This window comes from Aedes albopictus, chromosome 2 (genome assembly GCF_035046485.1).
Source record: "Aedes albopictus strain Foshan chromosome 2, AalbF5, whole genome shotgun sequence".
NCBI lineage: Eukaryota > Metazoa > Arthropoda > Insecta > Diptera > Culicidae > Aedes > Aedes albopictus.
In genome coordinates this window covers 194,700,192-194,725,936 of record NC_085137.1, presented here as the reverse complement: position 1 = coordinate 194,725,936, position 25,745 = coordinate 194,700,192, and the positions used below count along the sequence as shown (strand labels likewise).

The window sequence follows — 25,745 nt, the reverse complement described above, 5'->3', positions numbered from 1 at the left end:
TTTAACGATCATTTTAAATTTTCATAGTTGTGGCACAGACAAACAGACGTAACACTTCAATCATTTTTCAAATTAAATCATAGTCACGTAAACATGTTCGCCCAATGCTAAAAGGACTGAGTTTGGCCGACCATCAACTAGGTGGCGGTAGTGGGCAAACGTCAAACTCAAGCAAAAACGATGCGAGCGCCACGGGTGGTCAGTTGGCCAACTATCAAATATTTAAATAGACCGTTAAATCGGTGTACGGTGCAAAATATCAGAGTGTTACGTCTGTTTGTCTGTGGTTGTGGCTTTCACAACCAGAGGCGCGCGCATCGTTTTTCTATATGTTTGACGTTTTACACTAGCGCCTTCTGTTGACGATATTGCACAACACAGTGATTCGTGCAACTTTTCCACCAGGTGAACTGGGCGATGGATTTCCATGAAAATCGTTCAAGGTGTTACGTCTGTTTGTCTGTGCTTACCCTATCGATTAGCAAGGGCGTAGCCAGCTTTTCGGTCAGGGAGAGGGGGTGGGGGGGCAAGCACCCTAGCGAATTTGTACGTACTAGCTAACTACTACTACTACATACTAACTAAACGCAATACGATGAATTTGAATATAATAGCATTCTAAAAGCATTATTTAATCCTTCAGCAGTCACGCTGTCGTCTGTTCTACACATATCAACGTGGTGCTAGTAGCGGTGACCAATTTCTGGAAGATTAGGGATTTTTAAACACTCGTTCATTATTTTGCTCTGATTGTTTTTGATGATGTCTTAAAAACATTCATAGCTGAACTGTTTTGGAAATTACGAACTCTTTTGAGAACTATCCTAGAATTCGAATGAGTGTAATCAGTTTCGTACCTTTTAATTCCGCCCTATGTTGCTTATCCTTTGACAGATACGCGTATTTCGACTACCACTTGTAATCTTCCTCAGTGTCAGTTATCCACTGGACGTATCTGTCAAAGGATAAGCAACAAAGGGCGGAATTAAAAGGTACGAAACTGATTACACTCATTCGAAGAGGGTATTCTGCTTAGACACAGGAAAAAATAATTAAATTTAAACGACATGTAAATCGTAGTAACTGTGAATTTACACGAGTTTAAACGAATAAACGATTGAAAATTGAGTTGAAATAGATGCACATATTTTGAGCATTAAAAAACACTCAGTTTTACATTTTTATTATCTTAATATTGCACCGCATCTTATTTTTATGTTTGCGTTTATAAATAAATTGAAAAGCATACGATTTCCCATTGAAAAAGCTAGAAATTTCAACTATCGTGTAAATTTACACGATCACTCGTTTAATACTCAAAATACAAATGGCGTCCCTGGGTTTAGTTTTGTTTTGCTGGCGATCGCAAGAGTTGTTCTTACGGTAAGCACCGGAAGATGCGCTGTTTTTTAAGTTTTGTGTCGTGTTTTTGTGTGATTGAGTACGTAAATACAAGAAAACCATAAGTTAAACGAGTGCATGACGTCGAGTGTGGATCACAGTATTGACAAAAACAGCGAAAATAATCGGCAATGGCGCCTCTAATAGCAGCCCCCGCGTATCTTCCGGTGCTCCGTTTTGCGATGCGCTTCGCATCGAGAACAACATTCATGGCGCAGTTTATGGTAAATAAAACAGAGCAAAACAAAGCAGCTGATGTTTGATCCCTTTGTGAAGGGACCGAATTCTAGACAAAAAGGCATCATTAGGACATCTTGAGTACTGCTGGGATGCAATCTAAAGCTGTAAAAATACACCTACGTTGTTTATGAACCCATCGTTTGAATTTAAACTAATTTAATTTTACACGACTCAATTTACAGGTCGTGTATTTTTAAAACATCACTTAATTTTGCGTTTATTTCGATGCTCCAAATATGTGCATCGAAATAAACGCAAAATTACACGAAAATTTTAACTGTGTCGAGGGTTCGAAAAGTCGGTACAATATCCTAGAATTTCCAAGTTCCTATATAAGTCCTTTAAAAATGGTCTTTCAATACTATTTGCTGGAAGAATTCTTCCAGAAATTCTTGAAATAATTTAAAGAAATCACCAGGTAATGCTGGAGACGTTCATGGGTACATCCCTAAAAAGATTATTGAAGGATAAAGAACTCCTGAATGAGCTTTTGAAGAGAACCTGAGCAGAATTTCTGAAGAAATCATTTGAGGAATTCCCGGAGCAATCCCTGGAAAAATCTCTGAAGAAACATCTTTATGAATCCCTGGAGCAATTCCTACAGGAATGCCTGGTGGAAGCCTTGTGGAATCCCTGATGGCCCGGAGCAATCCCTGGAAGAGTTTCTGAAAGTCTACCTGGAGGAGTTCCTGTATAAATTATGGGAGGAATACCTAGAGAAGTATCTGAAGACATCTCATGAGGAAATCCTAGAAGAAATCCAAGGTAAATTTCTGGAGGATTCCTCGGAGAATATTCTGGAGAAATTCCTAGATGAATTCTGAGAGGAATCCCTAGAAAAAATTTAGAAGAAATCTCTTGAGAAAATTTCAGAAGGAATCCTTCGAGGAATTCTTGGAGAAATCTCTACAGAAATTGCTGGAGGAATCCCTGAAGCAATTCCTGGGAAAATCTTTTGAGAGAAACTTCTGAACAAATTCCTGGCGTAATTCCTGAAAAATTCTAGACCCAGCACGAATTCCTGCAGAATTTGTTGGATGAATTCTTGAAGCAATCTTTGGAAAAATTTCTGGAGGAATTCCTGGAGAAATCTCCAGAGAAATTCTGTGAGGAATTGCTGGAGAAATATCTGAAAAAATACCTAGAGAAATTCCAGGAGGAATTCCTGCAAGAAGCCTTGGCGGAATTTCTGGAGGATTCTCTGGAAGTATCTCGTGGAATATCCCTGGAGAAATTCCTGGAAGAATCCCTGAAGTGATTCCTGGACGAATCTCTGGAGGAATTCCTGGAGGAATGTCTGGAGGAATCCCTGAAAAATTCCTGATAGTATTCCTGGAGAATTTCCCGGAAGAATATCTGAAAAAATTCCTAGAGAAATTGCCGACATAGTTTCTGGAGGATGTCCAAGAGCAATTTCTAGAGAAGTTCCTGGAGGAATTCCTGAAAAAAAAAATTCTGTGGTATTTTCTGCAGGAATTCCTGTAAAAGTTCCTTGAGAAATCCCTGCATAAAATCGTGGATGAAATCCTGGAGGTATTCCTGTGGAAACTGCTGGAGGAACCTCTAGAGGAATTCTTGAAAGAATTACTGGATGAACTTCTAGTGGAATCTCCAGAGGGGTTCTATTTCTATTCCTGTTATTTTTCTTTTTCAGAAAAAATCCCTTGAGAAATTCCTGGAGGAATTTGTAGCGGAATCTCTGGAGGAATTCCCGGAGAAATCCTCGAAGGAATTTCTGAAGGAATCCCTGGGGGATTCCTTGAAGATATTTGTGAAGAAATTCCTGGAGAAATTTCTAGAGGAATACCTGGAGGAATCATTGAAAAATTGCTGTATGTATTCCTGGAGAATTTCCTGGAAGAATTCCTTAGAGGATTTACTGGAAGAATCCTTAGATGGAGAAATCGTTGGAGGAATTCCTGTAGGGATCTCTGGAAAAAATCCCTTGAAGATTTCCTGGATAAGTTTGTGTAGGAATTCCTAGTGGAATACTTGGGAGAATCCTGGAAGCAATTACTGGAGGAATCTCTTTAGTGAAGGAATACATTGAGGAAACCCTGGAGGATTTCTTGGAGGAATCTCTGAAACAATTCTTGTAGGAATTCTTGGAGGGATTCCTGGTAGATATACTAGAGGAATGCCTGTAGGAATTACTAAAAGAATCTCCAGAGGAACTCCTGGAGAAATCCTTAGAAGATTTTCTGGCGGAATTTCTAGAGGAATCTCTTGAAGTCTAGATGAACTCCTGGAGGAATTTTCAGAGAAATCCTTGAAAAAAATCCTAGAGGAATTAACCGTCCCTAGAGGAAGTACTGAATTAATTCCCGAAGGAGTTCCTTAAAGAATAAAGGAAAAATTGCTGAATCCTAAGAAGAGTTTCTGGGAGGCTCTATGGAGGAATTTTTAAAATAAGTTGTTCCAGAAAGAAACACATAAGGATTTCCTGAGTTATGCCCTGCAGAAATTATTGGAGGAATCCATGGAGGATATCCTAGAGGAATGCCTGTAGGGATTAACGGAGGAATCTCTAGAAACACTCCTGGAGAAGTCTCTAGAAGAACTCCTGGAGGAATATCTGGAGGATTCTCTAGAGGCATTCCTGAAGGAAATCCTGGAATAATTCTTGGGGCAATATCAGAAGAAATTCGTGGAGGAATCCCTTGAAAAATTCCTGAAGGAATCCCAGGAATAATTCCAGGGGAAATTGCAGATGGAATCCTCGGAAAAATCCTGAAGGAATTTTAAGAAGAGTTCGTGGAAGAACTCTTTGAGGAATCCCTGTAGCAGTTCCTGAAGGAATCCCGGAAACAATTCCTAAAGGCACTCCTAAGGAAATCTCTAAACAGTCCCTGGAGGAAGAACTGGATTAATTTCTGGAGAAATTCCTGAAAGATTTCCAAGAGGAACTTCTGGAGGAATTCTAAAAAGTGTTCCTGGCGGACACGCTATGTCCAAAGGGAAGTATTATGAAAACTGAATGTACCTCAAAATTCATTTGCTAAAACCATATTTTTGGACCTCTAGATTCAGAAAATGCGTGGTTTTAAATAATCCATCTTGGGTTTTTTCCCCATACATTTTTATATGGGACGAAATTGACCTTAAAATGACTTTTTTCGATATTTGTATGGGAAAACAGGAAAAAAAAATAAAAATATAAAAAACCCAAGATGATATATTATAAACCGCACAGATTCTGAAACTAGAGTTCCAAAGCTACGATCCTAGGGAATAACATTTGAGGTACATTCGATTTTCATAATACTTCCCTTTGGACATAGCGTGGGGGAATCCTTGGAAGACTTTTTAAAATAACTCCAAAGAGTTGGTCCTGAAAGCACAAAGGAAAGGAATTCCTGAAGGAAATTATTATTATTGTCTTTATTAACGAGACTTTCAGCCCTTGGCTGGTTCGTCTCGTTTCCTGAACGAAAACCTGGAGGAATTCCTAAAGAAATCCCATGAGGAATCCCGGAAGCAACCCCATGAGGAATTCCTTTGGAAAACCCAGGAAAGCGTTCTTAACAAATTCCTGGGAGAGCTTCTGTAGGAAAAAAAATATGAAGGAATCCATGTCTGCAATAAATATTGGACGAATTATTAAATATTGTTGGAATCTTTGTATGAACTCCCAAAGGAATGTATTGTACAATGTTTTAAGGAACTCCTGGATTATTTTTTAGTTAATCTCTGGTGAAATTTCCTGTAAGGATTTCTGGAAGATATTCCTACTGAAATACTTCGGATTATTCCAGATTGAATTATTGGAGCAATCTCTAGTAGAATTCTTTTTTTTGCTAGGTTTCTAGCTGCACTCTGAATAGAGTTGAAACCTCTACACTAGACCCGAAGATAGAAAAGAGTACGTAATCTTTCAAAAGCAGTTTGCCAGCCGTACGCGGAAAATGATAGAAAGTTACGGTAAAAGATTGGAAAGTTTCCAATTGGTCAGTCAGTCAGGATTTGTCTATGTATTGTTATGGTCGCACGGTTTGTGTTTGTCTCCTTGTTAGATTTTTTGGTATGGTTAAATATGTTTTTCTGCTCGTTAAGTCAGTTGTCGCATGTTTGTTTTTTTTCATCGAATCAATCGAACCCTGTATGTTAAAATATAGTCGATCCTGTGTCAAATTGTTTTCTTGATTTCGTTAATCGTTTTCCACTTGTGTTCATCTCTTGTGTCCTTAAATTGTCATCGGTCCAAAATCCGCAGAAACATGTAACTGAACTTCTGAACATCTAAGAGATAATCAAAAATACGCCAAGCTGGTCAGTTGATAACTATAAAATTTTAAAATAATAAAGATTTCATGTCAAATTTCATCCCGCTACAAATACTATTAAAAATATTCAAATTCGTTCAATTGTCCTATCGGTCCTACCTAGATGAACCATGTCATTTTCTCAAGCGTAGCCTAGAAATGTCAACCTAGTCATACGCAAGTAACGTTGTTCAGTTAATATAAAGCAGTCAGTTTTTGTCCAAAATGTCACGTCGAACGCATTGGCGTCAACAATGCGTTTAAGTGTTCGCACGTTAGCTTTGAATCTATCAGCACAATTAAGTGCTGCAAATCTCCTTCGGGAAGATTCAAATATTACGTCCATCGTTTTTCTGGATTTCTAGACCCCCCCTCCCCCCTCTGTCACGCACTTTTCCTATACCCAATACACGTACTGTCACACTTTTCTAGAACCCCCCCCCCCCTCCCCAAAATGTTGGACGTAATTTTTGAACGTTCCCTTCCCACTATTGATTCTTCGGTCGATTTCAATTGCTTTATTTAAAGAAAATATGACCAACTAACATATTAAAAATTCGAAAAAGCGACTATGACATTACTATGTAATAAAAATCAACCGAGAAACGTGGGAAATAGAGCCCAAACAACATTTCGAAGTCAGATGGCAGTAAAAGGTTCCAAAACCTGTCACGAATCCTATAATACTTTTATTAGGATTTGTAACGATCATCAAAACCTTCTCAAATCCAACCGACTTGGAACTATTGCTTGGGAATAGACTCTACTGAGCCCCGGCGGTTCCTCCTGTTTATCGAGCATGTCTGATGCATATGATCAGCCATACTCCATCTGCAGCAGCCGGTTCGTGATGAGCCGTTGGAGGCGCATTAAAGTGTTAAAAAGGTGATATGTTTCACTAAAGAACACTACATTACAATAATCAAAATGAAACTCCTTCACTTTAATACCGTCAACCCCTGCGAACTTGGCCAGGGAATCTCTAGTAGAATTCATGAAGGAATATATGGAGCAATCCCTGAAGAAATCTCGGAAGGAACACTTGCAAACATAAATGAAAGAATTTCTGTTGACATTCCTTTGAGAATCCCTGGAGGAATCATCGGAAAAAGCACTGGAACAACAACTGGAGGAACCTCTATGGATATGCCAGGAGAAATACCCGGAGGAATGTCTGGTGAAACCCATAAAGGGATTCTTGAAACATTCTGTGGAGCAATCCATGATGGATTCACTAAAGGAAGCTTTGGAATAATTCCAGGAGGAATTCGTCGATGCATCCTTGCAGAAGTATCTGTCAAAATTTCTGAAGGAATCATGGGAGGAATTCTTGAAGCATTTCTTGGAACAAAGCCCGAAACATTCACTATCGGAACCTTGCATACCTCGCATAATCAATCACGAGACCTGAATGGCATCGTTGATTTGATGAAGTTGTAAAAATATCACGCATTCCGGTATAGTATTCAAAGGGTTGATTTGTTAGTTTACCCAAAAAAAAATCTGCCACTACCAAGTTTTCAGAACGCTACCCATACACTTTTCTTAATCGAAGGGCAGGAAAATCTGAATTTGAGTTAGGGCTTTTAGGACTCAAATTAGAACACCACGGACAGCAATAACAGCTTCCAATATGACAGTTCGGATCATAACACTACAGAACCATCTTTTCTGTTTTGTAACCCCTAGAGGATCTCATACGGGAGATCCCATCAAGTTTAATTTCCGCAATTACACAGAAGTAAAAATTTTGCAGTAAATTTAAAACACTAAACAAACAATAAAGTCAATTTTTCCCGATGATGTTTTTGACGGAACAGATTTTCCTTGCACTAATTCATTAGTTCTCACTAGCGTAATGGGTAATGTTTGTGTGTTTGTAAATCAATGTGATTTCCTTGGTGATTTAGGTCCTTACAATTAGTACTTTTCGCATTTTTACGTAGGTATTATTCCTACACACTCGTGCCAAATTTATGGTAGTGCTTAACAGCACAGTGTTCTATTGCAATCAATCTGCTTTTAGTAGGACTTTCATTGCACTCTCAGATGATTCAAAGTTATTTGAATAAGAAGCTGAAACAGATAAAAGACATATCGAGTATTAATCAAGCATTCACTCATAAAGAATGAAAGACCATTCGTGCTACCAACCTATAAGGATATCCTTGAGCCTTCGATCGGAAAATCGACAAGATTAGCGAGAAGAACACGGCAACCAGTACCAAACCGACGACAGCGGCAATCTTCCCTTTCCGGGGGTCGCTTTGCCAGCCAGACTCTGTCAGCAGAATCATACCGGCCACGATCATTGCATCTAGAAATGAAGGAACGTTTGTTTGTAATTGACCAATTCATCAGATGCTAAACAAACAACTCACTCAAGAACATAACGATGTACGTCTCGATTACCAACTGCCCCTGGGACGAGCCATGGATGTAGGCAATACCTCCATTTTGACCCTTGTGGACAAACGGAGGGCTTCGGATGTGATTCCACATTTGTCCGGATACCATTGCAAAGCAGAAAATGACCGCCAAGAAGCCCCACATTTGCTTGTTGTACAAAAAGTCCAAGTTGTTCCGACGCAGATACAGGAACCCTCCGACAAAGGCCGTCAGCATGAGAATGGCCACCGTGGCCGAGTAGTTCGGTGGTCGGAAGATTCTGATCTGAATGTCCGTACGCTCCTGAATCCACTTGCCAATGACCTCCGCGGACACTCCAACGCGCTGGATATCCATGGTATCGGCCGGTTTCGGTTTGCCCTTGGCCGGGAAGTGGATGAACACCGGGGCCGTGTTCAGGCGCAGCATTTGGAACACGTCCGAGCCCTCGTCGAAGTCCACCATCGCAAAGAACAACTTATTCGAGTAGGTCTGCGAGTACCGATAGGAATTGGCCACTATCGTGTACTCGTCGTGGGCGTGCCGACAGATGACACACTGCCGGGCCGGTGCCATGGCCGTGAACATAATTACCACCGAGTAGTTTCGCGGGGCAGATTTGACAAAGTCCCGGAAACGGTTCCCATTGAAGCGCATGACTGGCCTCTTGGCATTCATGTCCAGCAGCTGCTGAACTTTCTCCGATAGGGTTTGCGACTGAAAACAAAAAGATCCATTATCACCAGAACCAACTCATTACAGTTTGGTAGACGTGGATTTCGATTGACACCGCAAACAAACATCCGCGCTAATACTTACGCCCTTTCCCTTGGCCTGGCTCTGGACATGATGGAACAAGCACAATGAAATTGCAATTAGGATTGCAATTTTAACTAGCACTCGCATTTTGACACAGTTTACTGATTATTCACCGGTGAAAATCCTGAATTTTTCTTTTAATCAGCTAAGCGATTATCCATCGCCAGTGGTGAAAAGCGAAGAACCGATCGAACAGAACAGCTACTGCTGCTGTTGCGGCAAAGATTTTGACGTTTGGAGTGACGTGTTCAGTAAGGGAGTTACGTGCGTAACGTCTCAAAATAAAACACGTTACTCTTGTGGCTGCGTCCGAATCACATGCAGTCACAAAAATGATAGGGTGACTCGATTCTGATACAGTAGACGTTCGATAAGTGCAGCATGTTTACGTTTCAGTTACCGATTGAAATTTGTTAACCCTTTATAAGGCAGTGGCAACTATATTGCCACCTACTGTTTGTATTTCAGGCCAAACATTTCAATAGGTCCTATCTGCAATTGAGAGGCTCTCTTTGTTCACTTTCTCTTTCAATTATTACAATGTAATGGTACACTTTTCACCTACTTTTGCAGTACAAATCAAAAGACGATTGTTTTGACCATCGTTCAATGCAAGGAGACAATCATAATACAAATAAACAGCTGAGATATTAACGAAAGAGAGGGAAACCAAAGAGAGCCTCTCTTCTGCAGATAGGACCTTTAGACATGTTTGGCCTGATTTATTTTTATCTGTGTTGCAACAATTTATTTCGAACTTTTTTTTTTTGGTTTACGCAAAATTGGGATTACCAACAACACCTGGTATTTTTTTGGTGCTAAACAAAGCTTTAAAAACAATTTGGGAGTCATTTGTGTTCTCAAAAATGGCTAAATTTGACCGCTTGAAGAAAATAAGCTCAAACTTATTGAAAAATTTGAGATTTGGTAAATATTTTAAGAAATAATCAAATTATGGGTTAACATGAGCTGAACAACATAGTTTATATTATGGGTTAAGCCCTAATCCACTCTAAAATCTCTTTTCCAGCTTTTTGTCGAAGTCAAAAGAAGAAAAGTACCCTAAACGGGCAGTGGCAAGAATATTGCCACCAGCGCTGGTGGCCTAAACGGGCAGTGGCAACTATATTGCCACCTCAAAAGCTCGTTTTTGGGGTTACCGGGCAGTGGCAACTATATTGCCACCAGCGTTTTTGGGCTAAACGGGCAGTGGCAACTATATTGCCACCTAGATTTTTGAGAATGCACTCAAAAACATCGCAATGCAGCTGTAGTGCATCCGAAAAACATCGCAACTCTGTTGACGTTTTTGTTTTTGACAGATAGCGGTGCGATAACTGCAAAATTGTTGCACTTAGCGGACTTGCAGTTAAAAAGCATTGCAGGTCAACCGTTTGAACCGAGCGAACGTCTACTGTACTTCACCGATCGTGCCCTATTCCCATACAACGATACAACATGGGACAACTAATGCTGCACACGGCAGTTTATTCAATGAGCCTCTGCACGAATCTGACATACTGCTCACTCCCATAGAAAATTTGAAAACAGTTCGCACAGTAAAAGTCAAATGTGACTTTTACTGTGCGCGGTGTTTTTAAATTTTCTGTGGGAGTGAGCAGGACAGGGCAAATTCGTGCAGAGGCTCATGCGATTCCCGGTTAGGTTTCTTTTATTTTTCCCGGAAGGCCAACACCCCGAGAACGCAGCCACTTTTAGCATTCTTGGTCTGGCAAGAACTTGCGTAAACAAACGCTGCAGTTCGATTCTTGATTCTGAATCAAGAACATCAATCCTTTTTCGCAGTAGTCATAGAAAAAAAATGAGCCCCGATTAATTCCACTTTTTCTTTCATTTCTGAATGGTGAACCTTATTCGAATTCTCCGCGGACAATGGAAAACCAAAGCGCTAAACGCAGTTGGGCGGACGCGCACCTCGTTGACGGTGGATCAGAACAAAATCAGTGTTGCTTCCTTTGTCAGAGTGCCCCTCGGAAGTTGTGCCAGCTCTCCACAGCGGATAACTTGAAAGCGCTGATTCGGAAATATTTGCGCATAAAGGTAAGTACTTTGAACCCGTAGCCCGATTTTGTTGCAAAATAGACAACCGTTTTTTTTAAACGTTTAGCACATGTGTTAACATACCAATGTATAGGCAGAAAATTGAAAAAAAAATTCACATTTTAATTTTCAATGCATTGATATAATGGTGCCATTCATACATGGTTTAGTCATGATTCAAACGATTCACTCGTGTTCTTTCGTGAATTATTTATCAACCAAGTTTTATCGTAATTCGCCCCCAAAACGACGATTCGACCGCTTGGGAGTGTTGTCGTCGTCGTGATGATGCTTCCCGAAAGCAATGTCAAATTCGTTCGGGGTTTCAAAACATTGGAAAGAAATTCATTATTTTTACAGTCAGATTGAGATTTACGAGTAAATGAGTGTGATCCGAAGGTATAACTGTTTATTCTGAGCATAACAGTATTTTTTACGGCAGTGAAAACTAATTAGAAGTACGATATTTATGGGTCTGAAAATCGTTCAGGCGAAGTGGATAGCAAATCTAACCTCGAATATCCTACAATTCTAACCTCAACTCCTCACTTGCACAAGCCGGATCTCATTTTTCACGGAAATGGTGGAACAAAATGCAAAACTAATGTACGTGCGGCCGAGGGAATTGAAAGTTCTACCATTTCCACTTAAAAAAACTGTCGGATGTGGGTTGTAAGTAGGAAAAATAAAATAATTCCCCCAACAGATTATGTTGATAGGTATGTAAAAAAAGGTAAACATCATCAGTTCGGTAGTTGCGCTACCGAAACAAAGATGGGTAACAGTATGTTTTGTTTTGCCCTTGAAAGCCAATTCCATGGGGCTTGGATCTACATCTACAGTGGGAATCCGTTTTTAGCATGCACCAATTTCGGTACTATCTGTTTGATAACTTTTTCACGTGTATCAAAAATCTTGAATATATGGATTAATGACTTTTCGATATAATTGGCAATTGGTTCTCTTATTATAGATTTAAAGCTATTCCTGTATTCTTTTGGCTTGTGGATTTTGGCTTCGGGGGGCCCGGGGCAAACCCTATAAAGTGGGCCCCCAACAACAAGGTATTGAAGATTTATATTGTTTTTCTTCAATGTTGTGTATCGTACGTATTTTTATTTTTTTCTTTTTTTTTTGCGAACACGAACGTTGTTGTTTTTCTGATAATCAACCGAAATGGTATATTAGACGTACGTAATGACTGAAGTTCATAGGTACAATTTATGCTGAAAATTGACGAATTGAGTGGAAAAATTGCGAAAAAAATCCACGTAGTTCTGATGGGGATTGAACCCACGTCTTCCTAAATTCGCTAGACAGGGTACGTTAACCAACACTGCCATAGAAAAGGTAACGGCTCTGCGAAGTAGAAAGCCAACCTGAATCCAACACTCACCCACCCCACGCTTTTTTCGCAATTCACCAACTCCATCGGTCCTTAGATGTCCACTTACAACATTCTCTGATAATAATATTGTCGGGCCGCCACCAAACCGGACTTCGCACAATCAAGTCGCGACGCGACCCAACTCGCGACGTTTTTTAATCATGTCAGAAGTAGTGCGCATCCTTCCCTTTGTTGTCAGCAATACAGCGCACTAGATGCGAAACAGTTGCGACACTTGCAGACTAAGAAAAGGCAACTTTTGATTGAGTGTCGGTCTTGATTCCAACCGGATAGACAATACCTAGGCATATTGTGAAATTTTATTTGGGATTGCAATATTCTATGGAGTATTTCGAGATTCTGATAGAAAAAAGGTAGGATACAGGGGAAACTTTAGTTATACATTCTCAAAAACATAAGTGAAACTCAAAATAAAGAGATGGTAAACCTCAGCTCCGACACGTTTTTGGAAATTAGATTTCCAAAACTACCTTGAATTTCCGAAACATCTCCTGGAATCATTATCTTCTTTTTTCCCATGATAACAAATGTACTCAATGAACTGATGCAGATTGATACTAAGTAGTTGTTTTTAGAATGTAATTGTATAATCAATAGACTGATTTTTAAGTTACTCCGCAAAACTTCTTTTAACACCCTTAGAGACGTTCTTGTGTAGAAACTTTAACTCACAGAAAAAAAAAATCTACTGAACTCAATAAGAACTATCAAGGGGTTTTAGAGAAACTCGCGTATTTCAAAATAAAACAAAAACTTCGTTCCACCAAATTGTTGTATTATATTATGCCTATCTACACACTTAGAAAAAATGACGGATTACGGTAAAATTTTACCGTAATCTCAACAGCTGCACGTACGGTAAAAAGTTCGGTGATTTTTCAAATCACCGAACATACTGTGAATCTCAGGAAAATGCATCTGTCAAAGTTACCGGAACGTTCGGTACTTTTTACAAATTTACCGTAAAAATCGCAGATCGTTCGGTATGTTTGTTTACGAATGAACAGTCACAGTCACTGAACGTACGGTAAATTTTACAAATGATCCGTAAATATTACCGACCGTACGGTACTTTTTCACAAATTTACGGTGATTTTATGCGAGCACAAAAAAAACTATTTTCATAAAAAGGTCGATCATGGGATCGGCCACACAACCTTCTGATCAGGAACCACACTTGCTACCACTGTACAAGACAGTCTTGCTTGGAGATGATGCGCAAATTCTAATAGAACTGATACTCAAAGCTGCCGGCGTGGCTGTCAAACGCATTTCACAGTAGTACGGTAAAATAGTCCCATCACCGATCTGTTCGGTAAAATATTCACAGATCTCCTGTAAATGTGTCTGATTTCACCGGTTCTTCGGTGATTTCTTAGATTTCACCGATTTTCGCCTGTAATTTAATCGATTTCGCCGTAATGCTGTAGTTTGCTTGTTCACAGACCAGTTTCGGTGATTTTTTTCACCGAATACTGTAATTTATTCTAAGTGTGTAGGGATGAATTTGTTGCAATCAAGCATTACAACCTATCCCTCAAAATATGTAGTCATTTTTGGAAAAACACTTCAATTCCAAACAGTTGGATTGTTAAGTAATTGAAATATTGTTTTTAACTCAATCGAAAGAGCAATTGTCTTTGCTTCAAAATATAAATCGACAAAACAGTTTTATGATTTTGGAGTTCATACCGAAAAAAAATCCCAGAAAAACTTCAAATCTAATCTGCAAAAAGCACGAGTGTTTCAAAGTTATGATATTTTGAATTTTGATTCCAGATTATGAATTTATGTATATGGATGAAGAACCCCATTATAACCAACCTAGAACTTGCATTAAATATAATAGTCTTTGATGTTCATTTTTTATGGTTTCGTGAACAAAATATATAGTGCTCAGGGATTCTTGGGAGGCCCCCCTGATCGGGGGGGCCGGGGCACTTGCACCCTTTGACACCCCCCCCCCCCCTTAAATCCGGGCCTGTGTATTCGCACAGGGGATGGTCCACTATACTGTTTGATTTGTTTATTCTCAATACGGATTACGGATCGTCTTTTTTGATTCCAAGCCATACATTTCTTTTAATTTTTCAGCGGAAGCTTTGATGTCTTTTGTCATTAGCTATTCGTACACAAACGCAAAACTTTTAAAAATCGTCATAACTTGAAAAATATTTGGATCATCTCGAAACTTTCACAGATTGCTTTGCACCTGAATACATAACTGTGAAAAATATTAGGATCACTTAAAAATTGTCCAGTTTTGTGTTACATGATACAAAAATCCATGATGGGACCGTTATGCGGGTACTTTTAATATGGGACGCTCATGATTTGGTATTTTTTTTTCGCACATTGACATAAAAATCCGCAATTTTTATTAAGGGTTTTGAAAGTACGTTGAAAATGATGATGATTCCTTACGTTAACTCAAAAGTGATGGAAAGTCAAATGGGACTGATATGCGAGTGGGGGCAGTACACCGGTGTAGCACTTTTGCACCGAAAGTGTTCGTTTTTCATTTTCGTGCTGCACCGGTGTAGCACTTTTTCTGCACCGCTCGAGATAGTGCAGCACTCAAAAATTCGAGAGTGTAGCGGGTGCACACCGTTTGGTTTTTATTCACACACACCAATGCAACTGCATCGAAAATTTTCGTTTTTTAGTGAAAAGTGTAGCACGAAGCGGTGTAGCACCGCCACAAAAACGAAAACGACATTAGTTGTAGCGTTTACTGATGATACGCTCAAAGCTGAAAAAATCATTATATTTAGTGATTTCGTAATTCATTATTAAACAGGTTTCTTACAATTTTAGTTTTTCCTATAGACCGTTCTACAAGATAACTCGTTCAGCCCAGCAGCTCCTGACAAACAGCCCACAATCTCTCTACGAACCTAAAGCACATATTCAACATCAGTAAGCTTCTTACATAACTATCAGGCAAGCCCCGACCGACTTACGTAGTGATTCATACACACGGGCAACGCAATTATAATTCAATAGGGCTATTGTGTTCCCACCGGTGACAAATCTATCAAATTAAGGATCGGTTTAGTATAATGCAACATATAGGAATTTCTTTACGTACAATGTTGGTCACAAAACTCAACTCCAAATATTCTCAGGCCTTCTTTAAATCACCGAAAAACAGTAGAATTCAACTATATTATCCGCAAATTATCTCGAGCACTATATGACCACGCTATATCACATCCACTCGCTATCATTCGTCGATCGTCTGTCTATTGTCACCCGATCTAGCAGGCAATATGCAAATCACGAAAAGAAATCTATTCTCATTCCCTCTACATCTAGCTACCATTACAGGGGTTCCTAACACGGTACGCAGCTGGCGGTTCGTACACTCCCCAGCCCATAAACCTGGTCCTATCTTTCCTCAACAACCTCACCAGGATTATTCTCTATTTCAAGAACCGCCAATTTTGAAACGGGTCTCCTGAAACATCCTGAGTTAGTCCGAACTACGGCTTGTCGAACACGTCCGTCCAATCCAGTGAAAACCTCGTCTACGATGCCGCGCACTCCAGCGGTGTCCTTAGTATCCATTATAAAGACAAGATCCCCAACTTTCAAAGCCCGACTATCCGCATACCACTTACTTCGCTGATTCAAAGTTGGGAAGTACTCCTTGCACCATCGTGTCCAAAGCTCCCTTGCTAAGGCTTGCGAACGCTTATAACTGCTCTTCAGTTCTTCGGCCAGTGAAATCGGTGTCTGGAACGGTTCATGTTGTCCAGAAGAGCTCCCAAACAGGAAATGGTTAGGTGTGATAGCGTCTAGCTCTGTATCCTCGGTACCAGAATACAACAAGGGGCGCGAGTTGATCAGGTACTCAGCTTCAGTCAACGTAGTTATCAATATTTCATCGTTTAGTTTTTCGGCCGTCATTCAGCACAGCCATCGCGTCTTTAACAGACCTCACCATTCGCTCCCACACACCGCCCATGTGGGGAGCGGATGGGGGATTGAAGGTCCATTTGGTCCTTGCATCCGTGAACGTGTTGGCACAGTCCACATCGATCTTCTTCAGTTCTTCTCTTAATTCTCGGCTGGCTCCCTTGAAATTCGTGCCATTGTCGCTGAATATTTCCACAGGGGAGCCACGTCGTCGAATGAAACGCCTGATGGCTAGTTTACACGATTCAGTACTGAGACTGAAAGCAACTTCACAGTGCACGGCTCTTACTACCAGGCATGTGAAGAGTGCTACATAACGCTTTTCAGTTCTCCTGCCGATACTCACATCAATGGGCCCGAAGTAATCCAAACCCACGTAGCTGAAGGCTCTGATGAACGGCTGCATTCGTTGAACCGGTAGTGGGGCCATTCGTGGGACAATCGGTTTACTCTTGCGCAGCCTACATACCAAGCAGCCGTTGATCACCTTCCCCACCGCTGTGCGCAATTTCGGGATGAAGTAGGCCTGACGCACTTCGTTCACTAATGTCTCCTTTGATGCATGGCCGTATCGCACATGGAAATCTTCAATTATCTTCGCTGTAATCGGGTGTTCTCTAGCCAATATCACTGGAAATCGTGTACAGGTTGCAGCGAACTCGGCCGCTGCCGTTCTTCCCTCCATTCTCACCACTCCGTCCTGGTCCATGAATGGCGAAGTTCTAAACAGACGACTAGATCTTTCGATATGGAGCCATTCACTCGGTGGAAGTTCTTTGTTCTTCATCAGCACTTTCACTTCATCCGCAAAAGAATCCGATTGAGCCATGCGCCACAAGACACGTTGAGCTTTATTCAGTTCTTCCTGTTGGATCACCACCCACACTGCTGGAATCGTCGAAGGCCTTCCTTCAACACCACTGATCGCTTCAATAGGTAGCTTCTTCACCCTTCGCCTACAGTTGGAGATAAACCGAAAAACCAAAGCCACCGTACGGAGTAGCACTCGCCACTTGGAAATTCGAGTCACGTCTATGATTGGTTCCGGCAGGACGATATGATGTAACAGATAACAGGTTCGGAGTTCTTCGGGGACTAAGGGTTTGGTTCCTGGTTGTTCAGGCCACGACTCCACTGCATCGAATAAAAATGATGGTCCTTTAAACCACCTACACTCTGCGTCCAACGTTGTACCGTCGCCCCACTTGGTCATGTCATCCGCTACGTTTTTCTTAGACGGGACGTACCTCCAGTCCGCTGCGTTCGTTGTGTGAAGGATCTCTGCAACACGGTGTGCTACGTATGGCTTGTACTTCCGGCTATCGGATCTTATCCACGATAAAACGGTCATGGAGTCAACCCACAGAAAGCGCTGTTGGATCGGCACGCACAACGATGAGCATAGGGTGTTCAGCATTCGGGCTCCAATGACAGCTGCCTGTAGTTCTAATCGAGGTGTTGATGTTAACTGTAGCGGCGCCACCTTAGACTTAGATCCTATTAAAGAGCACCGAACATCAGCTCCTACTGTGTACCGAAGGTACGCTACGCAACCGTAGGCATCCTCACCTGCGTCCGAGAAAATATGCAGTTGTATATCACTGACGTTGCTAATAGATTCGTTTCCGAAAAAACAGCGTGAGATTTTGACCGATTCGATGCTCGGCAGCATTTTGGTCCAGTCTAGCCATTTCCTGAAGATCTCATCCGTAACGGGCTGATCCCATCCTATGTTACTCCTCCAAGTTTCTTGAATAATAATTTTCCCATGAATCAGCAGCGGCGAGAGGAATCCAATGGGATCAAAGAAACTCATTACGCACTTCAGAAGAATGCGCTTTGTTGGGCGGACTCCGTCGATAAGATATGGATCCAGTTTGGTCATTAATTCCATATTGAATGAGAAGACGTCCTCATCAGGTCTCCAGAGTAGACCTAGCACTCGCTCAGACCCCACAGCCTTGTCGTAGCAGAGAGTCTTGGCGACTCCCTCATGATCTCCGAGAGCTTCCAGCACTTTAGGTGAGTTGCTCAGCCAACTTCGGATCTCGAATCCTCCCAGAGAATGGACATGACGTACTTCTAGAGCCCGTTTAATCGCTTCATCTTCATCATCTGCGCTGTCAAAATAATCATCGACATAGTGTCGATTGATTATTGCGTCTGCAGCGGCTGGGAAACGACTCGCGTGCTCTAGTGCGTTGGTATCTTTCGTGAAATGTGCATTGCAGGGTGAACATTTAGCTCCGAATATAACGGCATCCATGATGTAAACGTCAGGGGCGCTGTTCTTCTCGCGCCTGAACAAAAATCGCTGGAACTGTTTGTCCTGCTCACGCATCCGAATTTGCAAGAACATTTCCCTTATGTCTCCTCCTATGCCGATCCGCCGTGCTCGAAAGTGGTTGAGTATCACTGGTAAAGAAACGAGCATATCCGGTCCTTTGATCAGCATATCATTTAAGGAAACGCCTCCTGCTTTCGCTGCCGCATCCAGTGTTAAACGAATCTTCCCCGGTTTTTTGGGGTTCACCACCACGTTCAGTGGTAGGTACCACATTTTACCGGGTTCGGTGCCTGCCAATTCCTCGGAGGACGCCTTGTGCGCGTAGCCCTTTCTGACGAACTCCTCAATAGCAGTATTGACCCTGTCCTGCAAACCTGGCTCTTTCGCAAAACGCTTTTCCAAGCTCTGTAGTCGCCTGTATGCCATCGGGTAACTGTCGGGCATGTTGACGTCATCTATTCTCCAGAGCAAACCCGTCTCGAAACTTTGACCAATTCTCACGGTAGTTTGTTCCAAGATCCCACGTGCCCGACGATCTTCATCGGATTCTACTCGGTAGGGGCAGTTGACGCCGGCCTCCTCCATAGTGAAATAATCCTTCAAAGCTTGATCCATTTCAACGTCGCACTGATGAACACCGCAGTAGTCTTCACCTGCAATCGCTCTAGTCGGGCCACAGATCGTCCATCCGAGTTTACACCGCAGGCCGATAGGTTCGCCTTCATTGCCGATTCTCGATTCGATCGGCGCCATCAGGTCCATGTTATCCAGTCCGATTAGAATAGTCGGCTGGGCACTTTCCTGGTTCCCAATGTCAATGCCCCGTAGATGTGCAAACTTCTCCATCAGTTCGTCGAAGTCCACGGTCTGCTGCGGCAAATTAAGTCGATCCACCGTATGTACTTCATTCAGCTGATACTGTTCGACCTCGTCCTTGCCGGATATGGCCAATTTCACCGACATCGATGATTTCTCGGTCCTAGTCACGCCAGACGTCCATGTCAGGTTCAGTGGCCTTATCGCACCTTTCAGACCCAACATGGTAGCCACTCCCTTTTCCAATAATGTTCTGGATGAACCCTCGTCGAAGAACGCGTAAGTTCGGAATTGCTTGGCCCCGTTAACCAAGATCACTGGTACCACTCGAAATATGACCGACGACTTCGATTTCCTATGGTGCAGCATGCAGCTCGTTTCTGGTGCCTTTTCTACGCGATGCAGCAAGGGGTGGTGCTTTGCTCCACATCCCGAAACGTTGCACTGCAGCTTATTTCGACATCGCATGGTGCCATGATTGTAGAGACACAGCGTACAAAGATTCCGGTCAGCGACCAGGCGCAGACGTTCACCGAGAGATAGCTTTCTAAAGTCTTCGCAATTCCTTGCACGATGCCCGACCTTCGAACACGTCGCACACGGTTTATCCTCCGACGCTTGGGTTGCAAACCTCCTTGATTTGTCGTCTCCGTTGACACCGGCTACATCGTTGTGGGCGTGGATAAAGCCTTTTTCTTTTGGTGGCTTCCTTTCCTGTTTCGCCGCTGTCTCCATAGTTGGGTTCACAAAAGTGACTTCACTCGCCTCGTCCATCAACTGCTCCATGAAGTCTCCGAAAGTCCGAATCGACACATGCGGTACGACCTTCTTGAAACGAACCCACTCTAGCTTGAAACTAGTGGGTAATTTATCCACCATTTCTTGGAGCAGAACCGGATTGCTTAGGTGATCTAGTTGATTCGCAGCTTCTAAATGATCACATAGTTGCTGGACTGCCATTCCGAACTTAATAACAGTGTCCAGCCTTTCCTGTTTTGGGGGTTCGATGCTTCGTACCTTCGAAATCAATGATCTAATTAGCACTTCCGGTTTACCATAGATTCTTCGCAGTGTGTCTACTACTCTGGGCACGTTCGCAGGTAGGACCAATCTGCTTCGTACGGTCTCAAGTGCCGGACCCTTCAGACTTTCTTGTAACCTGATCAGGTTTTCTACGTCTGAAAACCCACACGCTGTATTTGAGTTCTCGTATGAGCTTATGAATATGGGCCATTCTTCGACTGCTCCGGAAAATGTTGGCAGCTTTTTCGGCCAGACCTGTCTAGCGGCTATTTGAGCTGGTGATGGTCCACACACCGGGAATTCTCCGAGCATTGACGGCGGTACTGATGCTGGTTGCCGCTGTCTTTCATTCCGTTCAAAATTCGCGTTCATATTGACGGAATTTGCCATTCTTGGTCCCGCTATATTTCGAAATGTAGCAACGCCATGAGGTGCGAACGATGACGCTCTGTGGTCTCGGTCATCCAGAGGTTCCTGGGATCGAGCTACGCTAGAGACCATCCCCAGCCCGTACGAATTCATGGTACTCCCTAGCGGCTGGAGTTCCGGTAGTGACGGAACATGGTACGTTTGTTGTCTATCGTGTACTACTGCTGCTGGCGGAATGTTATGATGTCGGGGTAGAACACGGGAATCAGGACGACCGGGTGGAGTTCCTGGAAAACAGTCCCCTTGCAAGCCAACGTGGCTTGGTCCAGCTACTGGGATCGCTTGCATACCGTAGGTCTCGAAGGCTTTCGCTCCTCCCTTTACCTCTATTTGCTTATCGATCCACTGTCTGGTCCGACTAACGTTGCTCACCTTCGAGTTTTGAACGCTTTCCTCCTCATCATCATCGGATTCGTCGATATACGAAGCCATTACGTCATATCTTCTTCGCATATACTCCTGCTGCATAGCATACTCCTCGTCCAAGCGCCTGAGTTCTAATTCCTTTGCCTTCTTTCTCCTGGATGACACTGTGCTAGTTCCTCTGTGCCGCTGGGACCTCATCGCCAGGCAAAGCTTGCAGCACCACGGTTGGTCCTTAATAGTGTCGTCCACATTCGCACAGGAATAATGAAACCATTTACCGCACTCGTCGCAGGCAACCATTCCACGATCGATAGATGGGGACAACTGGCATAGCTCGCACACGCAGTAGGTATCATCCAAAGGTGCTGGGCGGGACATCTTGTGAGGTTCCGAACAAAGATTAAAATTCTTTGAGTAAATGTTCGGATTTGTACGAAAAACCTCTCTGTAGCGTTTACTGATGATACGCTCAAAGCTGAAAAAATCATTATATTTAGTGATTTCGTAATTCATTATTAAACAGGTTTCTTACAATTTTAGTTTTTCCTATAGACCGTTCTACAAGATAACTCGTTCAGCCCAGCAGCTCCTGACAAACAGCCCACAATCTCTCTACGAACCTAAAGCACATATTCAACATCAGTAAGCTTCTTACATAACTATCAGGCAAGCCCCGACCGACTTACGTATTGATTCATACACACGGGCAACGCAATTATAATTCAATAGGGCTATTGTGTTCCCACCGGTGACAAATCTATCAAATTAAGGATCGGTTTAGTATAATGCAACATATAGGAATTTCTTTACGTACAATGTTGGTCACAAAACTCAACTCCAAATATTCTCAGGCCTTCTTTAAATCACCGAAAAACAGTAGAATTCAACTATATTATCCGCAAATTATCTCGAGCACTATATGACCACGCTATATCACATCCACTCGCTATCATTCGTCGATCGTCTGTCTATTGTCACCCGATCTAGCAGGCAATATGCAAATCACGAAAAGAAATCTATTCTCATTCCCTCTACATCTAGCTACCATTACAGGGGTTCCTAACACGGTACGCAGCTGGCGGTTCGTACACTAGTCTTTTATCCACTTGGCCCGTGTTGGGGTAGGGCTGCAAAACGGTGAGTCGATAAGGAGAGCGTCCAACATAGCTCTGGTCCTCACAAGTTCCTACCTCATGCTTCCACGGGTCAAGTGATGACAAAGACCGCCAGCTAAGAGTTGTGTGCTTAGCTGGTAGTGCAGCCTGGGCACTGTTGTTCTTCTGACTTCAGCTAGATTGAGGAGGTACGATCCGAGTGTCTGTTCACCAAGGAGGTGCGGCTCAAACAGCGTCTGTTCTGGCATCCAGCGACTGAGTAAGAAACGCTGCACCACGCCCAGCTAAATCCAAGGTGGTAGCCCCATCAGCGTGGTCGTCCCAGTATAGGTTGGGACGTTAAACAGAACTGGCACGATGGCCCTCCGGCGAGACAGGAGTGTTGGCGTAGGCCCAATAAGCCACCCGTAAAAATCCCCATTGCGAATAACATAGGAGAAAATACGACTCGATACAATCGGCAAAGACCCACGCGACGAAATAAGGACTACGATTGGAAACTTGGAACATGGAATTGCAAGTCACTAGGTTTCGCAGGATGTGACAGGATAATCTACGACGAACTACATCCCCGCAACTTCGACATCGTGGCGTTGCAGGAACTTTGTTGGACTGGACAGAAAGTGTGGAAAAGCGGGCATCGAGCGGCTACCTTCTACCAAAGCTGTGGCACCACCAATGAACTGGGAACAGGATTTATAGTGTTGGGCAAGATGCGACAACGTGTGATCGGGTGGCAGCCGATCAACGCAAGGATGTGCATGTTGAGAGTTAAGGGCCGTTTCTTCAACTACAGCATCATTAACGTCCACTGCCCACACGAAGGGAGACCCGATGACGAGAAAGAAGCGTTCTACGCGCAGTTAAAAAAAAAAAAAAAAAGACACGGACATGTTTAATGCTTTCAGTGAGCTTTTCGCTCTTTGAAGGAAGCCCGACACTAGACAACGGACTAGCATGCAACGTCCAGTGGCACAGCCGAAAACTTTTCCTGACAGCTGCGGCGGGAATCAAACCCGCGCTCCTTAGTACGATGCGACTAAATGCTTGGTGACACTAGCCGCACGACCACGAAGCAGTTAGAGCAAACATACGATGGTTGCTCGCCACGTGACGTGAAAATCGTTGTCGGCGACATGAACGCGCAGGTAGGAGGGGAGGAAATGTACAGACCGGTAATCGGGCGAAACAGCCTGCACGCCGTATCGAATGATAACGGCCAGCGATGTGTAAACTTTGCAGCCTCCCGTGGTATGGTAGTCCGAAGCACCTTCTCCCCCCTCAAAGATATCCACAAAGCCACCTGGAGATCACCCGACCATCAAACAGAAAACCAAATCGACCACGTTCTAATCGACGCTAAATTCTTCTCGTATACATATAACCAACATCCGCAACATCGCACTGCGATATAGATTCGGATCACTACTTAGTCGCTGTATGCATGCGCTCAAAACTTTCGACAGTTATCAACACGCGTCGAAGTCGAACGCCGCGGCTCAATATCGAGCAACTTCGTAACGTAGAAGTGGCTCAAGACTACGCGCAGCAGTTAGCAGTGGCCCTACCAACGGAAGAGCAGCTTGGCGCAGCTACACTTGAAGATGGCTGGAGGGACATTCGATCCGCCATAGGTAGTACCTCGGCTACAGCACTAGGCTTCGTTACTCCGAATCACAGAAACGACTGGTACGACGGCGAATGTGAACAGTTGAAAAACGAGAAGAATGCAGCATGGGCGAGAATGCTGCAACACCGTACGAGAGCGAATGAGGCACGTTACAAACAGGCGCGGAACAGGCAGAACTCAGTCTTCCGGATGAAGAAGCGCCAGCAGGAAGAACGAGATCGCGAAGCGATGGAAAAGCTGTACCGCGCTAAGTTCTAGGAGAAGCTGAACCGCTCGCGCAGAGGCTTTGTGCCACAAGCCGACATGTGCCGAGACAACCACGGGAATATTCTCACGAGCGAGCGTGAGGTGGTCGAGAGGTGGCGGCAGCATTACGATGAGCACTTCAATGGCGACGTAGTTGCAAGTATCGAAGGTGGCGTGGTAACAGATCTAGGAGTATGTGCACAGGACGAAAGACTTCCGGTCCCTGACCTCCAAGAGATTGAGGAGGAGGTTGGCCGGTTGAAAAACAACAAAGCCGCTGGAGCAGATCAACTACCAAGCGAGCTTCTAAAATACGGTGGAGAAGCACTGGTGAGAGCACTACACTGGGTCATTTCCAAGATTTGGGAGGAGGAAGTATTACCGGAGGAATGGATGGAAGGTATCGTGTGTCCCATCTAGATGGGATGTGCACAAAAAGGGCGACAAGTTGGATTGCGGGAACTACCGCGCGATCACACTACTGAGCGCTGCCTACAAGATACTCTCTCAAATTTTATGCCGCCGACTTTCACCGATTGCAAGAGAGTTCGTGGGGCAATATCAGGCTAGATTTATGGATGAACGCGCTACAACGGACCAGATGTTCGCCATCCGCCAGGTGTTGCAGAAATGCCGCGAATACAACGTGTTCACACATCACTTGTTCATCGATTTCAAATCGGCGTATGATACAATCGATCGAGAACAGCTATGGCAGATTATGCACTAATACGGATTCCCGGATAAACTGATACGATTGATCAAGGCGACGATGGATCGAGTGATGTGCGTAGTTCGAGTATCAGGGACACTCTCGAGTCCCTTCGAATCTCGCAGAGGGTTACGGCAAGGTGATGGTCTTCCGTGCTTGCTGTTCAATATTGCTTTAGAGGGTGTAAAAAGGAGAGCGGGGATAAACACGAGTGGGACGATTTTCACGAAGTCCGTTCAGCTGCTTGGTTTTGCCGATGATATTGATATTATTGCTCGTAAATTTGAGACGATGGCGGAAACGTACATCCAACTAAAGAGTGAAGCCAGGCGAATCGGATTAGTCATTAATGTGTCGAAGACAAAGTACATGATGGCAAAGGGCTCCAGGGAGGAATCACCGCGCCCGCCACCCCGAATTCATATCGACGGTGATGAAATCGAGGCGGTTTAAGAATTCGTGTACTGGGCTCACTGGTGACCGCCGACAACGACACCAGCAGAGAAATTCAGAGGCGCATTGTGGCAGGAAATCGTGCCTACTTTGGACTCCGCAGAACTCTACGATCGAATAAAGTTCGCCGTAACACGAAGTTAACCATCTACAAAACGTTGATTAGAC

At 43.3% G+C, this 25,745-nt stretch overlaps 2 protein-coding genes and 1 long non-coding RNA gene across 3 annotated transcripts in view; 2 read left to right on the top strand and 1 right to left on the bottom strand.

Annotated features, from left to right (window-relative positions):
- Positions 1 to 6,393: 6,393 nt before the first annotated feature.
- The window catches only part of LOC134287857 (uncharacterized), a 134,417-nt gene continuing 115,065 nt past the window's right edge, over positions 6,394 to 25,745 (top strand). Inside the window, exon 1 of the long non-coding RNA XR_009997596.1 lies at positions 6,394 to 7,849. This is a non-coding gene — a long non-coding RNA (uncharacterized LOC134287857). The remainder of the gene's footprint in view (positions 7,850 to 25,745) is intronic.
- On the bottom strand, positions 7,571 to 9,339 carry LOC115260391 (tumor suppressor candidate 3). Its single transcript, XM_029861350.2, has 4 exons — positions 9,111 to 9,339; positions 8,285 to 9,008; positions 8,058 to 8,220; positions 7,571 to 7,979 (listed from the first exon to the last, which is right to left on the bottom strand). Exons 1-4 carry the CDS (start codon positions 9,195 to 9,197, stop codon positions 7,964 to 7,966), a joined length of 990 nt encoding a protein of 329 aa, XP_029717210.1. The 5' UTR covers positions 9,198 to 9,339; the 3' UTR covers positions 7,571 to 7,963.
- LOC115254715 (uncharacterized) overlaps positions 10,833 to 25,745 on the top strand; it is a 30,059-nt gene continuing 15,146 nt past the window's right edge. The window contains exon 1 of the mRNA XM_062850909.1: positions 10,833 to 11,171. Within this exon, the coding sequence (XP_062706893.1) occupies positions 11,004 to 11,171 (168 nt within the window). The 5' untranslated portion in view covers positions 10,833 to 11,003. The remainder of the gene's footprint in view (positions 11,172 to 25,745) is intronic.

Bases quoted from the DNA above. Each gene is read 5' to 3' on its own strand.
- LOC115260391 (XM_029861350.2), bottom strand. From the start codon at position 9,197: ATGCGAGTGCTAGTTAAAATTGCAATCCTAATTGCAATTTCATTGTGC. The intron at 9,009-9,110 runs GTAAGTATTAGC...TTTTGTTTTCAG, and splicing joins GCCAGGCCAAGGGAAAGGGC to TCGCAAACCCTATCGGAGAA. The intron at 8,221-8,284 runs GTGAGTTGTTTG...CTTCATTTCTAG, and splicing joins GTACATCGTTATGTTCTTGA to ATGCAATGATCGTGGCCGGT.